Source organism: Aphis gossypii, chromosome 1 (genome assembly GCF_020184175.1).
Source record: "Aphis gossypii isolate Hap1 chromosome 1, ASM2018417v2, whole genome shotgun sequence".
NCBI classification, from domain to species: Eukaryota; Metazoa; Arthropoda; class Insecta; order Hemiptera; family Aphididae; genus Aphis; species Aphis gossypii.
The window spans coordinates 55,902,689-55,920,180 of record NC_065530.1 but is presented as its reverse complement, the minus strand read 5'-3'; the positions used below and the strand labels follow the sequence as shown (position 1 = coordinate 55,920,180).

General features: G+C 33.3%; 2 protein-coding genes across 7 annotated transcripts in view; both read right to left on the bottom strand.

The window, feature by feature from the left end:
• LOC114127068 (PCI domain-containing protein 2) overlaps positions 1-17,492 on the bottom strand; it is a 564,778-nt gene that overhangs the window by 175,354 nt on the left and 371,932 nt on the right. The window lies entirely within an intron of this gene.
• Positions 1-17,492, bottom strand: part of LOC114127072 (complexin) — a 193,334-nt gene that overhangs the window by 4,716 nt on the left and 171,126 nt on the right. For all 6 annotated transcript variants that reach the window (XM_027991190.2, XM_050207461.1, XM_050207459.1 and 3 more), the window contains one exon: positions 2,782-2,914. In XM_027991190.2, coding sequence (XP_027846991.1) covers positions 2,782-2,914 — 133 coding nt within the window. The remainder of the gene's footprint in view (positions 1-2,781; positions 2,915-17,492) is intronic.

Here is a 17,492-nt window from a genome sequence, read left to right as displayed (position 1 = left end):
ACCTACTAATGTGTAGACGCACACACAAAGGCTGTGTCAATAGACTATTGTCGAGCTTTTACTATTATTATTTATTTTGTATTTTAGTTATTGCAAGAATATAGCAATGTGCGCTCGAACGCGAATTTCAATTTCACTGAATCGTAAAGTTGGTTTATGCGCAAGCGCGACGGTGATTCTTTGAAAATCGCGGGTACGGATTAATTATACAATTCGAGTTCATTCTGATACTGTCTGTCTGTCGTAAAAGTTTTAAGTGATTAATTCATTATTTCGTCAGTGCACTTCACACACTCCGCAGGGACATTATACTGTATATATATTATATGAGCTAGATCTGATAAATCTAATATGAAGACGACCCGACCGAAGAAAAAATTAATCGACTCTCGCGTTTAGACAAGGCAATTATCACTCTCGTTGTTATCGAGTGAGTTGTATATAAAGTATTATTTCTGAGTTGGGCGAAAAGAGATTGATTTTGTGGGAGTGAGAGCGAAATGGTAAAAAAAACTATCTAGTGTTCGTTTTGGGCATTTAATTTTCGTTCCAAAAATTTAATTGGAAATATTAATCAGTCGATTCGGTTTATTGAACGCCTCAATGGCTCAATGTTCATTTATTCTGTTCGGTGTATAAACAGAAATTCATCGAGTTTAATATGTTTATTCAACTAATACGCGTATAAATTGTAATATATATATGTATAATGTATATATATATATACATTATGCTTAAAATATCTGCTTTCGCGTTTCGGTTTCGATCGTGAAACGGATAATACGATATATTATTATGTACCACTGGAAGATGCACGCATGTTTTTTTTTAATATTCTCGAATTTGTTATTACTCAAAATATAAAAAACACGATGCGGATTTTATAACAACCTAAACAAATATCTGACGGCTCTCAATAAAAATGGATTCATGATCTTAAAAATATAACAGAATACCTATTATGATTAGATGTATTAAAATTATTTTAAAACGCCAACAAAAGAAAATAAATAATTGTTTCCAGGTCCACGCTTTAGTCATAACATCACAGGTATTGGATTTTGATTCTGTTGAATATTATATTATAAAAAATATTAAATTATACTTCACATTTATAATAAAATTATATTATGATAGGTAAACGGGAGTCGTTTCGTGATCGGTGGGTAGTGTCCAGTAATAGCTGATAAAAGCATATCTTATATCCTAACGTCATAAATAAATAAGACTTAACGTTACACTGAAGTTGATATTATTACAAAACATCAGTATAAAACTAAATGTTAACTTAAAAGTGGTTTTCGTATATTAAACTGCCATCTGTGTAGGAAAATTGTCCTAGGAAAATCGTACACGTGGTATAAAAGCGGTCGACATTTGTGCGTAAGAGATAAAACGAAACGACGTAATACCTGGTAAGTGGTATAGAAAGCCGTCCTATGTACCACCTGTATTGTATTATAAATAATGCGATTTCGGGTAAATCGTAAAACCCAAAGGATCAAATTAGGCGAGCGGTGAAATATTATACGAAAACGGCATTTCCGAATTTTAATTCGATGAGAGAGACCGTTTAATAAAGGGCTTTTATACGAACGCGGAATTTCTAGAGCTCGAATGACGTGTACATAATAGCAATAATAATAATAATAATACATCAAATCATCTCGAAATACGAGGAATCATCGTCGTGGTGTTGTAAAGCACCGCAATAATGTTTTATTTATATATACTACGAAAATGGTGGCGACGAACACCACAAAAATGATCATTGCTATTTGACGAAAGTGTTCTAAATGTCTGTTTAATACTGATGAGGGGACTGTAATACACTACTGTTTATCCGGTAAAGTCTAAACGCGGACGGGAGAGCGATTTTTTTTCGAACGACTGAACGATAACCAGTGTTCTTTTAAACATTACGCACACCTAACTGTATAATAAATATATATATATTGCGTGTGTTTATTTATATTGTAAAGCTAACACTGGACTACGATGAATAAAACAAAAGTGGCAATAAACTTCAGCCAAATAAATCACGTTTAAAGTGCGCGTGTGTGGTGGGAGGATGAAGAAGAAAAGTTGTCAACTATTATTTCCTGTCTAGGAAAAAAAATACATTTTCTATATTGAATGAAAGAATTGCGGGCTTTTCGAATTTACGACACTAGAATTTTTTTTTTATTTCACCTTCTATTTTCTTTGGTAGTAATCTGTACCTATATGTTAAAACATAAAAAAAATGATGGTTTAAAATTGATTCTAACGATTTCACAGTAAGAATGAAATAATTCGTTGTTGTCATTTTTTCGAACATTCATTTGTTTGTAAAAAATCATCTTTTTTGTGCTTCTTTATTTGAAGAAAAAGCAATACTAACGACTCCGAAGTGGTCATGATGGCTCTGACATTTGGTGTAATATAATTTTTCTCTTTCATCAATTGCATCTCGAACAATACACATATATATATAAACTTATACTAAGTGTATGTATTTAATATATTTATATATACACAATATATAACAAACGTTAGTTTTACTTAACGACCATCGTCTGTGATAAATGCATTTCGGTGTAGTCATGGATGAGTAAACTCGGTGGTGAAACTCGAGTTACAAATAAAATAACCAGAGGACATTTTAGTGCGTTTCGGGGTTTTCGATTCGAGTACATAATATTATAATGTATATATCCACCCACTCGTGTATATTTAGTGTGCGTTTATTATTTGCATCTAACAGTGAATAGAAATATATAAGTATTGCATTTATCTTACTCGTAAATTCGTCCTCTTCTTCCATTTCTGCCTCTTTGGCCAACTCTTCGGGCGTTTTCTTTTTGCGCATCAACGGATTGGCGGGCTCTTCTTGTACCGGTTCGGGTAATTCTTCTTTCTTCTTTATGTTGTACTGCGTCCGAGAAAAACAAACAAAACAAAATACAATTATTATTTTATAAAATAATATATATATTTTTACTATTGAACATTATTAATTTCAAGGAACAAGTAATAATATATTATTATAGATTATTTTAAACGTATGTGTTGAAATCACCTTATCTACGGTATTAAATAATATATAATATATACCTATATACCTATATATATATCTCATAGGCACAGAGAGTAAATGTAAAAGTAATATTACAAAAATGACCAAAATATTTTATAACGCATTTATGAGGAGCCTGAATTAACATTTCTCTGAGCAAGTACAGTAAATAAATCATTATTTAAACAGTTAAAAGCACGCTAGAAAATGAATATAGAATTATAATTGGACTTTGTAATCAATGTGCTTGCAGTATAGTTGTAACTTGTAATAAATATAATTGCGTTGTCCTGACTTAAATTATTATCTGGAATATATATATATATATATATATGTATTAGTCGAAGATTACCGAATTTTGTACAGGATTGATTTGGTGAACATTATTTTTATTATTATTTATTTGTTCATTATTATTATTATTTTTTTACGTGCGTTTAATTAATGATTAATTGCCCGTTTCAGAGGCATGGTGGATAGTGCGGATGGTAGACCACCGAGCGACTCGGTGTTTTATGTTTTTTTTTCACCGTCCAAATAGTTCTTAATGGGAAAACTAATTACGGACATCATCATCCATTCGTTTGTTAATCATTAAAAGAAGAAAAACAGACTATACACATTGCAGTGGTCTCTCCGACTGGTGCCTGTGATGGTGGGTAGATGAAGGGATCGCCCTGGCGCGTCTTTCTTTCCCGCAGCCGTTTTTGGTCTGACGCGTTATTTTTACATAATTCTTCCATTCATTACGCACGCGCTACCGTTCCTCGGCTACTTTCCCATCCGTTCATCGCCCCCCAAAAAAAATCAACATAATCCCTAACGCCCCTGCAGACGCCTCCCGCGGTATAAAAGTAAATCCTTGTCGATTCGTTCGTTTCAAATCTCGTCTCTTTTGTTTTCTCCCGCCTATTATTATAATCATCTGCATTTCTATATACTTATTAACGCGCAGTGTTCTCTAGAGAATGATTCTTTTATCACCAAATAGTCATTTTTATGGTAAATTTACTCATTTTAAAACGCGAAAATTGAAAATATTATGTCAGTCATAATTATAATTCAATACTAAAATATTATCTCACAATGACAAAAATTAATGTGAAAATAAAATATTTTGTTTTAAAATAATACATGAATTGGCTGAGAAAATCAGCAAGTAATGATAAAATAATTCACCTTGTCGCGACTGCCAGCCATGCGGATTTTACCGGATGCGATCGGACATGGGGTTTTTAGTGGGTCGTCGAAGGACGAGCGATTTAAGCTGTGGACCTACCGTATAAGTATTTTCATGATGCAGGAAATCCGAGAAATGCAATGCATAAAGGCCACGCGGCTCGTAAGATTTATTATTACACACATGCTGTAGGTAAATGCTTTTCTACCGAAATCGAACCTCACATATGACCAAAACTATATAATATATATTATAGTATCGTATCACAGCCGACCGTACGGAACACGTAATAATAATAAATAATATTGCACGTAAGTGTCGAGGTAAGCTGGTCTTGTGGAAAAAGGCAAATCTATTATAACGAAACATAAAATAAAATAATATAAAATTGTGTATGGTTTGTATTATATTATAGAGCCCAGAGAGTTGGATAGAATAGAAAATCCTCTTAAATTGTAAAACGGTTTATACTTTTGAGTGCAATGTGACAATAATCGTAACGTAATTTCGACGGTTTGTGCGCGATAAAATATTATATCCGCGCGACATCGAAAAGAAAAAAAATGTGAAAATGATTCAAATTCCGTTCATTACTTTGACTCTTTTGTTTGTTGTTATTCATATGTATTACTTTCCACGTGATTACTATTCGACATAATGCTATACATGTGTGTGTGTGTTCAGTATATTGTATACATATACATATAAATAGACTATGGACTTTATACTTTATTGTGTGGTAGAGAATTCGGAATTGTGTTTGTCATGTATTTTATACACACGTGACCCCAAATAACCCCACATTATATTTATTATATACGGTTTGAAAAGTGCATCAATATTATCCAACTGGGAGATTTTTCGCTGTGAATGATGGCACAAGTGGTTAACAAAAATTTGACATGTACTCCTCCTATCCGATGTTATCGAGACAATAAATCAACATAGCTTGTCTCTCTGGGCGTATACACTGGCGTCTGGTCTTGATGTGTTCCCGTTTCACGATTAACTTCCCATTCGTGACTTTTGCCCTACCCAATCGACCTAGAACTTTGAAACTTGACCGGCACATAAACTATATATACAGCAAAAACATTCTGTTCGGTTTATTATTATTATTATTATTTCACGGACACACATACACGAGCGCATATGCATCGAACATATACACACCTTTTTGTAACAGTGTTAACGGACAAAAGTTTTGTTTAGTCGAGGCAGTTCCCTTCGGAAATTACTATCATTTAGCAATCAATACCGGCGCGTGGTTTCGTTGAAAATTAAAGTATAGATATATCATATTATGGCTTGGTAGGTACGGCTTGAATTTCCCGAAACTTTTTTTCCTGTATTATCAATTGCTATCCGATACCGGCAAACGTCGTTCTCTTAAGTTTGAAAATCGTATTTATTTTTCATATCGTTCGCGTTATCCGCAATCAAAAGTCGCATCGCTGTTTCATTGGAATCTCGTACCTATATCTACATGATGTAAAGTCACGGCTAGAATTCGCGGAAAAACTTTTAGCTATATATTATTATGAAATGCTATTCAATACCAGAAAACGTCAATCTGGATGTTAAAATTGTATTTATTTTACATCCCGTTTATGTCATTCAAAACTCTCTCAATATGATATTGAATTCAATAATTTTATAGAGTTGAAAGATTGAAATTTGTTTGTTCAATTCTTCGATTCATGTCGGGAGAAAAATAAAGTTAATATAAAACTATGACGCGTTCGTCGCAAATACGTTTCGAATTAATTCGCATAATTTATACATAAAATGAGTTACATTCATATATTTAATATATTGAGTATGATATAATACATTAAAGAATATCATAATATATTGCAAAGTGTATAGGTATACATATTTTGTAATAGTTGAAATAATATTAGCTATACTAAAATTACTGAGTATGTGGTAATTCAATTAGGTACATCGTATCGTACGTAGAACATTTCCGAAGCCATATTAGTATATTATATAATAATTCGCCAGGGGAAAGATTTTAACAAAGTTTGCAGTCATGCGCTTTTAAAACATATTATACATTTATATAAATTTATAATGAAAGGTCGAGTCTTTATACGATGAAACTATTGAAACCTTTAAATTGTATAATTTTAACGTTATCTATACATTATTGATATGAAATATAGAATATAAGGTCTAATGTAAATTATAAACAAAAAGTATCTAAGTATATACATATTATCTAATAAAATATTATTTTATAAAAGGTTTTTTAAATGTGCAGGCGATAAATATTATATGTAACATTATCATTACTTTGAAACTTAAAGTTGCCATATACACATTCACTGTGCCGTGTTTTTTTTTTTTTTTGAGATGAGTAAAAAGGTACGAGAATACCAAAACTGAGTATATTAGTAATTAACATTGAATGACTTTTTTAAAATATATTTTACGATAAGAGTAAAGTTAACAGCACAATGGAATTTGTAGAGGGACATTGCATCAACAAAAACACTCAAAAGCATTCATTTTGTTTGCATAAGTAGGTGTAAGTGGAACTGTACCTAACAAAATACAAAAACACCTATTTCAAAGGTGTGTTTGTTTGTAGTTGTTATTCTTATTTTCTTAAGTGCATTATCACTGTATAATTTCATGCTTTAAAATAACAATAAAAATCAGTTAACGTTGATTTTTATAAGTATTTTTATTTGCAAGCTATTGACACCAAAAATCTAAAAATAATACATGTTTTCTTAAAACGCCATAACCGAACCGTGTTTTAAATTAGACCATTATTATTAATTTTAAATGTATAGTAATAATAATAATAGTTATTATTATAATAATTTATAGTCATAATAATAATAATTATTATTATCATAACTACAAAAAAATGTATTACACCGTTTCAATGTTTATTAAAATTTACCCTAATAACAGTGTGTATTTGAGGTTCACCAATTATTTTTTTTCTATGAACAAATAAAATATTCATAAAATGAAGAAATACGAAATTTAAACATTTTATTTAAATTCACATATTTTAATCTACGAAGACAATATTATTATAATAAAATATTCTATTATACGTGTTGGGCATATAAACGAGTAACGCCCTTCAATTTATTAGTGATACGAATATTATGTCTAACGTGACATCAGTTTTTACAGGTTAATATATTATTATTATATTATAAAATAAAAGTAAACGTACAATCGATAGTATTAAAATATTATTTTTAATTTCCCAGCTAAAGTTTCATAACTCCAAATATTTCACTTCCATATCCCACACCAAATCACACGACGACAACCTCAGTTACACTATGACCCGGGCCAATATGTTCATTGTGTTTCATATTGTACAGATTGAATAATTTTCAGAATTTAAATTTAAAAAAATATTGTTATTTTAACGATTACAACGCGCGCTAATACCATATATTTCTGCGTAAAGCTCATTACAATACGCGATTATGAAAACACTTTTCACGCGACCGTTCATGTCCCGGGAACAACTACGCGCATCAGAGCAATAATGATATTATATCGGACGAATAATTATTAATAACCGCTCCGGGATGAGTTTTATTTGCATATATTATATATACATATAGTTCGCGGAGTGCGTCGTAGAAAACGTCCGTGCCAATCAGCGCAGAAGTTTAGCGCCTCGTGACGGGGTCGGATTCGGCGGACGGCGACACTGTGAAATAATATCGTTACACTACACCGAGACAACAGACGTGCGAATCTCTCAAATTATTAATTTGCATGAACTAAATATACATATAATGTTATTATATATATAATGCAAGTACGGATAGGGACGACTCGCGTTTAAATAATTCGCTCGTGCCGATCGAACAAGCGGGCCGACTACTAATTTGACAGTCGACTGCCGCGCCGAGACTTCAACCGTTTAATGATTCATAACGCCGCCGCCGAATCAGATTTCACGTCGTAAAATTATTAATATCGAGTCCTAGAAAACCGATTGCGCGGCGAGGTAAACTGTAGCAATTAGTAACGTGCATAATTGTATATAGAATTCGACGATGAATCTTGCTGTGGGGGGAAGGAGGAGAGAGAAAAGACGTCATGTCGGTGCTCGGCCCGGTGATAATTTTTTTTATTTAGATTTTATTTTTTTGTTTTATAAACGTGGCTGTCCGTAAAAAATACGTATAATCGTGTGGTCCTAACCGTTGTGTTATGATTATTATGCTATTATCGCAGGCAGTTCACTGTTGATAACAGTTGTATTTGGTATGATATTATAGTCAATATTTATTAAAATCAATCATTATATAATAATAATAATTCATATTATTATGGTAATATTGTACTGTATCAGAAAATAAACAATACAAGTGCATCAGAAAACATACAAAACGCTTTTATTTGCTTGTATGATGTTTGGTTTTACGTTAACCAAAACAAATAGAAATGATTAAATGAAAGGAATGATGTATCTTACATTTAGGTTATGTTGTATTCAAATATTATTTTTGTTATATTTATTTAGGTTATAATGGTTATAATATTTTATATGGTAATTTATTTATAGATAATTAGATCTAAACACGTTATAATACAAACACACATTGCTGTGATACAGAATAACACGCAAAAACACCACAAACGTTATAATAGGTATTTATTCACGACGGTCAAGTAACGTTCGACGTGAATACAAAATCGACCCATAATTGTTTGAAAAAAAAAAAATATAAAATATACAATAAAAATATATGCTATAAAAATTAATAATAATAGTATATTCACGTCTCGTCCAGCACTGCGCAAGCACGCGGCACAGAAACGAAACAAAATCGATGACGGCTGCAGACGACGTGGCGGCGACTTTCGACGATGATGGCTGCAGCGTTTCAATCTGACCCCATTAGGGAGTCGCATTAAATAAAAGGACTCCCTACTAGAGTCAATTTGAACCACATAAGCACTACTCAGGACTCGACGACGTTGATGGAGATGACGATGATGGACGCCCTCTCGTAGCCAGTCGAATGGGATGCGTATCGCGTGAGCGTGCCTATAGTCCCTCGTCGGTCGTCTCTGCAGTAAATTAGTGCGGTAGGTAAATGACAATAGGGTACCGAAAGACACGTGTGCGAGCACACACTGCTTTATTGTTATTGTTACATCTTTTCAATCGGTACACATAATACTCTATCATACCTTAAACATATAATCTCGGCGTACCCCGACTTCCGAGTGCGAAACGTTCAAAATCGGTTTCAAGGATATTATCGATCTCGAATCGGATATTTATTATAAACACATAAATTCACATACCTAAATTATACATATATACACTAAAACAGGAAATGGCGGGTCAGGTGCTGCAGTGAAGTAGAACACTCGCTCGAGCATTCTGTATACCGTAAATCATTTTTAGAGTAGACTATAAAAATGTCAAATAGCCCTTGCCCGGGGACCGAATCCAAAAAGTAAACTTGCCGAACAAACGATTCTTCCCCGCCATTACATACGTATATAACTCCGCTCAATTTCCCATCGGCATTGCGCTATTCTACCTCCACTCCTCCGTCATTCCCTGAAAACCACCTACTCCTCGGACGTCCAGGCCCAGCATTTTTTTCCGCTCGTATCCTAAGGCACAGTCTTTTCTTTCTAAAAATTTCCCTTCGCCAGACAGTATGCTCTTTCCTTGTACACGTCCCTCTCTCCTAGTACCGCCATCATAGCCATCTCACCGCCGTACTACTAAATAATATATATATTATGTAAACAACGCGAGTCCGATGTACAATTTATGCCAACGTTTCATGCTTTTCTTGTATCGCGTATAAAATACGCATGGCATATAATAACATAACGACATATGTGCAAAAAAATAAAATAAAATAAAAATAATAGCTCATTATTTACATTTGTGAAACGAAAAACGTTGTATATAATATTATGTTTGTGTGTTTGTATATATATATTCATACCCTCGAGTAAGGCTCTTCTTCTGAATTTACATAATTTGTTTTGTTTTCAATATGAAAGCGATTCGTTTTCTAAATACGGTTTGCCGTTATGCCAACAATATACCGTAATTTAAATTCTTATTTATAGGTATGCGTACGTCTGTGTTATTAATATTTTCTCCATTATAATCTTTGAAGATTTCGTTTCAGCGCTTTTATTTTAGAATGAAATAAAATTTATAAATGCAAATAAAACAATACTGATGTCTAATTTAAAATTAAAAACTTTTCGATTCCCCAACACACGGATACTACATAATATATACGTACATTTAATATATAATATTATAATACAACACAATCTGAAAAGAAATACGTTTTGAATGGTATATTCGACCTAATCGATTCAAATGGTAAATATAAGCCTCGACCATTTTACTGTTATTGCCGTTATTTATTCGGATCATTTTATTGTTGGATATACATCATGACCCCATAACCCTAATACTATATGATGAAATGTTGTTAATCAAAAAAATATTTTCGCCGACGTTGTGTAAACAATGACCCGGTGTTGCAGTTGTCAGTCGAAAGAATTTATAGATCAATGTATTATTACCGAAATTATCGGTACCCAGGGTCACATTAAATTTCCGGTTAAAGTATTTGTAAAAAAAAACACCACTGACGACGACAACGAAAAAAAAAAAAACGAAAAGCGAAATACACGCGCGCGCGTAATATTTTATACATGGATATGCCGGGTAAAACATCCCAAGAGAAATAAACTGTATTATATTATTATAATACAGGTCGTATATTGTATAATACGACGCGAGAAGTTTTCACGTTTGAAATATTTTCGCCTTCGTTGAAATTTTCATCGTTTCGCTTTTGGCGATCGTAACTATAGGTAATAATAACGGAGCACTACGCCTAAAATACTTCAGTGCAACGTAATACTTTATACCTAATATTCTTATTAAACGATACTTGAAATCTGTACGTACCTACACATTCTCTAATTTAACGTAATATTTTATTTTTTTTGCGACGATAATAATATTATAAATACCGCTTTACGAGGAGATAAGACGATTACACGGCTGTGCGTTTATACAGATACCTATTATATACACACAGTCTTGTGCGTTTTATTACGCCCACAACAACTTACTTACTTCTTCCTACTAACTTATAATACAACAACTCGACGGTGAATATAACGCGATAAATCTACAAGCACAGGTACGTATATAACGTCCATTATTGTAGTATGTATATATATATATATATATGTCATACGCTTCACGCAAGTACCGTATTATCATGCAGGTAGGAGGAATGCATCAGAGGTTGTTGAAAAGACATATTAAGTTCTAAAACAATACAAAGAAACAATATACATATTATCACTATGGATATATAATACACGATATAATGTCGTAACCATTATGTGTCTAACGAGTAGAACACTTTGCTTCCGCGTGTATCGTGTCGTCGTCGGTACGACAAAGTTATTACGACGGTGCGTGTGCATAATACATTATAAATAGTAATAATAACAATAATCATTATCGAACGCACGATATAATATTGTTATATATACCTAATATAATAATATATAATATTAGGTCAACAGTAATACTCGCAATATATATTTCGTTATTCGGTCGTTGATGACTTAGATAATAACATATAAGTATCGTTTTTATTTTTCTCATCGAACAACTACCTCAACGGCACGCCTAAAACGTGATTTTAGAGCTAATGAAACGGTTATTTTTTTTGGACGTTGAACTTTTTGGAACTTAATTTTAGTGGTTGAGTATTTCGGTCGGTTATAAATCAATTTTCTTTTTTAATTGTACGACTCGCGATAGACTATGTCTTTTTCACTCAGAAAATCACCATCTAACTCGGTGATGTTAAAAGTTAATTTGAAAAAAAAAGTATATTTAAAACTAATTACCAACGCCGAGTCGATAGTTATGGCTTTTTCGTACACGACTTTGCCAATATAGTGCACGACAACGGCATGACATCCGGATGATAGATTTGCCACAAAGGTGTCGAAATAATAGATTATCAAAAGTTACGCCTGTCTTATTGACTCAGCCGTTGCCGCGGTTCGATTCATCATAATCTATTCGTAATATTATTGTATTAATATGCACATGCGTCATAATATTATGAAGTTTAGGGACTAAAAACAAAATCGACTTAATTTTATTCCTCATATTCTATTGGACCGTAAAACCGACCATGCATAGCTGGCTCGATAAAACATAATATTAAGCACGCACGTATTATGCGGAAGTTGTCGCGGCGGACGATCGATATACGTGTAATATATTAATGTATATGCGGTGCGGTTGGCTCATTTGGATTCCTACGACGTCTGTGCGTAAACTGTACATATATTATACATACAATATAATACCGCACCTCCTGCTTTAAGGTCGCGTGTACGTTTCTACTATATCTCCTGTGAATTATTATTATTATTATTATTATTATTGTTGTTATTAATATTATTATTAACGTTCCTGTAAATCTACACACGAGAATAAGACGCGTCGCTGACTATACTCACGACGACAGTACTAATTAACAATATCGTATGTACGCTTACAAAATCAGAACTGCTGTAGTTTTTTCGGTTTTGTATAAAAAACTTTCGAAATTTAACGATTTTCTATTCGACTAAAAACAAATGTAATCCATGCCCCACTTTAAAACGAGTCACCAAAAGTCACATTTGATCAAATTCCTTATACGAAAGGGGATCGAGGACATTTTTAGTTAGACGGCCCAGTTCACCACCAAATCAAAATTTTTTCTGTGTGCTTAAGACTTTAAAACGTCTTCACTTTTGTGAATCTAACATAAGCTAATAATAATTATAATTATTATTATTCTATTATTGCCACAAGTCTTAAAATTACTGTTTGTGGGTAGGGGAGAGGATAATTTGTATAAATTAAAAGTATATAATATCTTAAAATTTAAAGCTAATTTAAAACCATAAAATTATTATTTGAAATGATCATTTAAAATACAAATAGTTTAGAATATCGTCTTTGTTAATATACTATATTATTTTAATTTATCACAATCAAATAATATAATTAATTTGAGTATAGCATTCACCATAAATAAAACATACTTATAAAACGAATATTTAGATATTTTATATTATTATACAAGTAGGTTCAAATATATATTAAATTTACAGTAACTGTGACCTTATTATATATTTTTACAGCACACGTATTATGACCTGCAGTCCATTGCATATATATTTGTTGATCGGGTCAATTATTTGACCCAGCCGTATGAAACGAGCTCCGAGAACACTTCATTCTTGATAACATCATTATTAATATCATCTCGATTGAATTTACACACACAATTATATATATAATTCAATTTATAATAGTTTGACGAAAATTATAACGTATGATATAGATAGGTGTATGAGCTCTAAACGGTCCAATTTCCGGTGAAAACACGAAACCACTCCAACAGTGATATACGTATACATGAAAATAGTGATTCCGCCAAAGACACTCGTTCGAGGGAAACCTTTATTTTTTTTCCACCCTCTTTCGTATCGCCATCGTTGCCGTACCACCTGTCATAGCGCTAACAGATACGGCACACTGAGTATTTATTTTTGCTTTTTTCTTTTCCCTCTTTTTTTTTCTACCCGTTGTTGTTGATTGCGAATTTAATCTATCGCAAGGACTGAGGCGTGCAGAAACGGGAAATTGCGGTGTACTGCCAAATCGAATTGTGAACCCAACGAACCGCACCGGCGACGACGGTAGTGGTGGTGGCGGTGAAAGAGATTGCTACCAAGCGCTGACTGACGCACGTCATGCACTGTACCGCAGCTGTACCCCGCCGCCGACGCAATCCTACCGTTTCACCTTTCGTGCATAATAATATATTTCATTTTGAGATTTTTGAAGGCAGTGATAATTACCTGGGTTGAATAAACGATTTTAGCTCATACATATACAGTACGACGTTGTAATAAGATGCAGAAAGTAAGAAAAGTATTTCAAGACGTAGTCATATTATATTATATGTCTCCCACATGAATGTGGAAGAGCGAGGAAAAATGTTGAAGGTAATTCAATCCCGAAAGCCTCAGAAAAAACGCGTCCTGGTCTTAATTGGTATTATAACTTCTCGTCTTGGAAACACGATATGCTAATATGGAAAAGTCATTTGGAAAAGTGATCTTTAAAAGACCTCCAGGGAACGGCGTGGGGTGTTAATTTGCGAGAGTAGAGCTGAATTGACTTAACATAATTAGTAGTCGCTGGTAATCGCTAGCGATTTTCGTCCGACCAGGGTCGCGCTTTCGTTTGGTGTTTAAATGTATAAACACGATTTAAAGGAAGGATAAGATTAGGCTAGGGCTTCTTCATTCCCAGGTTTTTTTCTTGAAGAATAATTTTTACCTAACGGAAAGTGTGGTGGTGTGTGATTGGACATACACTTTTGCTATATAGTTCAAAACAGCGGAGACGATAATGTTGAGTAACGAACGAAAATCATCCAGGGCACGACGGCGGTAACGACAGTTCGGCCTCGTATAATACTATGTTTCTCGTTTGCCAAAGAAAAGTAAAACGGAAAACCTTTTAGGTAAATTAATCTGTCGGAATCGGGATCGCGCACGAGCAGGGGGGCGGTCCCGGAGGAGATATCGGCATCGGTGGCGTTTTATCCAGCCGCTAAAAGCCCGAAATAGCGTGATAAATGGCACTGATAAATATAAAACGCTTTGTGGAAAGGCCGACGGTAACTATACGTATACGTACACACACATGCCTACTTTACCCTCACGGTCTCCGAAACACTATTATAGTCCTCGCAAGTATAATACCCACACACACACAAATATATTTATATATATATTATATGTGTTAGGTGTTTTTTCTTTTCGTTGTGTTATATGTATATATATTGACTCCACTGCTAGACCACTAGCGTAATCCGATATTTTTCTCGTTCGTGTTGTCGGCTTGGCACTGATGGTGTAGACGGATCGACCATCGATAAACATTATAGGTACATGTAGGGGGCGACACATCACCGGAGCTTTTATACAGTGGTATTATACCTAGTGTACTTATTATCAATATATATATATATATAATATATAAGATTATACGAGGACGAAGTGAAAAATAACCACCACCACGCGCCGGTTGATCTGCCAATTGTGATTTTGTTATTGTTATTATTATTACTATTATTGTTGTTTTATATGTGATTTCGCAGAGAAAGAAAACAAAATTTAAACGAATTGTACGAATCCTACTCGTGTACTCGTTGGCTTTGAGATTATCTGACATTTCTATTATTGTAATCGAATGACGACCGTTCCTTTATCTCACTCATCTCGTTCTGTCTCTATAAAAATTCATTGTTGTCGTATTATACGTCCTGTGTAGAACCAACACAAAAACTTCAATAAAACATCATAACTTTACAATACAATACAATCGAGAAAACGCGTAGAAATTATTTAAAAAAAAAAAAAAGAAAAAAACATTTCTTGTTCATTCCACGGCAGTGGATAATACGCCAGATAAATTCTTACAAACAGTAACAATAATAAATATTGTGTATAAAAATAAGACAATCGATTATTTCTATTGAAACCATTACGCAAACAATCATTTTTACTATTTGAAAGAATAAAAATACGATTTTGAATTATTAAAACGGTATAATATGTTTATAGCTTTCAAATTACTACGGAGAAAAAAAGTAGAAAATAAGTGCATTGAAGATATATAAGATGTACTTATTATCCGTGTTTCTATTTTATAGGTGCCTATATAATGTACATAATAGCCCAAGTATGCCTATATATATAAGAGACACAGGTATATACAACTGAGGAATACATTTTTAATCTTTGAACAACTTTTTTTTTTCAATGCTTACAATAGAAAACAAAAAAATATTGGATGAAAAATAAGGGAGAGAAAAAAACGAACGTAAGGTTTTGGCATCAGATCCGGCCTGGAAATTGCTTTGGATAACAAAGAACCCTCTACCCGTCGCAACCCATAACTATATCACAGACGTTATCTTGACTGAAAAATATATAGGCCGTCCTTGTATATTATATGAGTACAGCATTTAAGACAACTATATAGTATATACTATAACGTAAATTACGATGTAAACAATATAACAACGGGCTCAATGCTTCGTGGCCAGTAGTGCCGTGGGCACCAAGATTACGATAACACTCAGGAATCAAGTACCCCGGGTGTAATAATATTCAGATCGGGAGGTGGTTATTTGACCGACGCAAACTTGCCGTATGGTTAAATGGGAATTATTATTTGACGCTCGTTGGCTCTGTCTCCTTTTCTCTCTCTCTCTTTGTACCTCTAGTTCAAAATTGAGTGGTGTGTAGTACATATTAAGTGCATGCAAAAAGTCTAATTTCAATATCATTAACAATGATGATCCGATTTTCATAAAGTAAAAACTGCGTACGATCGGCTGCGTCAGTGTATATAATAAATAATATTACCTATATAATATTCTACGTTTAGCGTGAAAAATTAGTTTCAACAAAATTCTTTGATGAACTAATATTATATACACACTTAGAATTTGGATAACCGTTTATTGAAATTTCATTGATGCGATCGTTATTCACATGTGTTAAAATATATTTCAAGATTGTTGTTACCACGGCTTGCGTTCTTGACCCCGATTATTCGGGCTGTATGTCGTATATATTTTTTCCGGTCGAGTCCAAACTCACACGAATTAATAATAACGAATTTAACTCTTCGAAACTTTTATGAATCCGTAAGTCAGCTTTTTTCCCGTTCAATATGATATATATATTATAGACATGTTTTATAACAGCGTTGCAATGGGTAAAAACTTTTCGATTTGAAAACCCAGAACAATTTTGTCGTCGTCATTGCCATTGCCGGATGAAAATTCAGAGAAGAATGAAGTTTTTGCGGGGTTAAAACATATTATCATAATATAAAACATACGATATTATCTGAATCACGACAGACGTTCGATGTCTGAGTGAACCGATATCATCGTCGGGTATGACGGGCAGATGGATGACTATAGTGGGTCGAGCGGTGAAGAGCGCAGTCAAACGCCTTTGTTTGTAAACAGCAGCATCACGTAATTGGATTTCTCATGCCCCGTGGACACAATACACACTGTTGTGTATTTGGGACTGGAGATTTTTGAAACTACCAGATTTTATCTATTATTATGTATTAATACATTG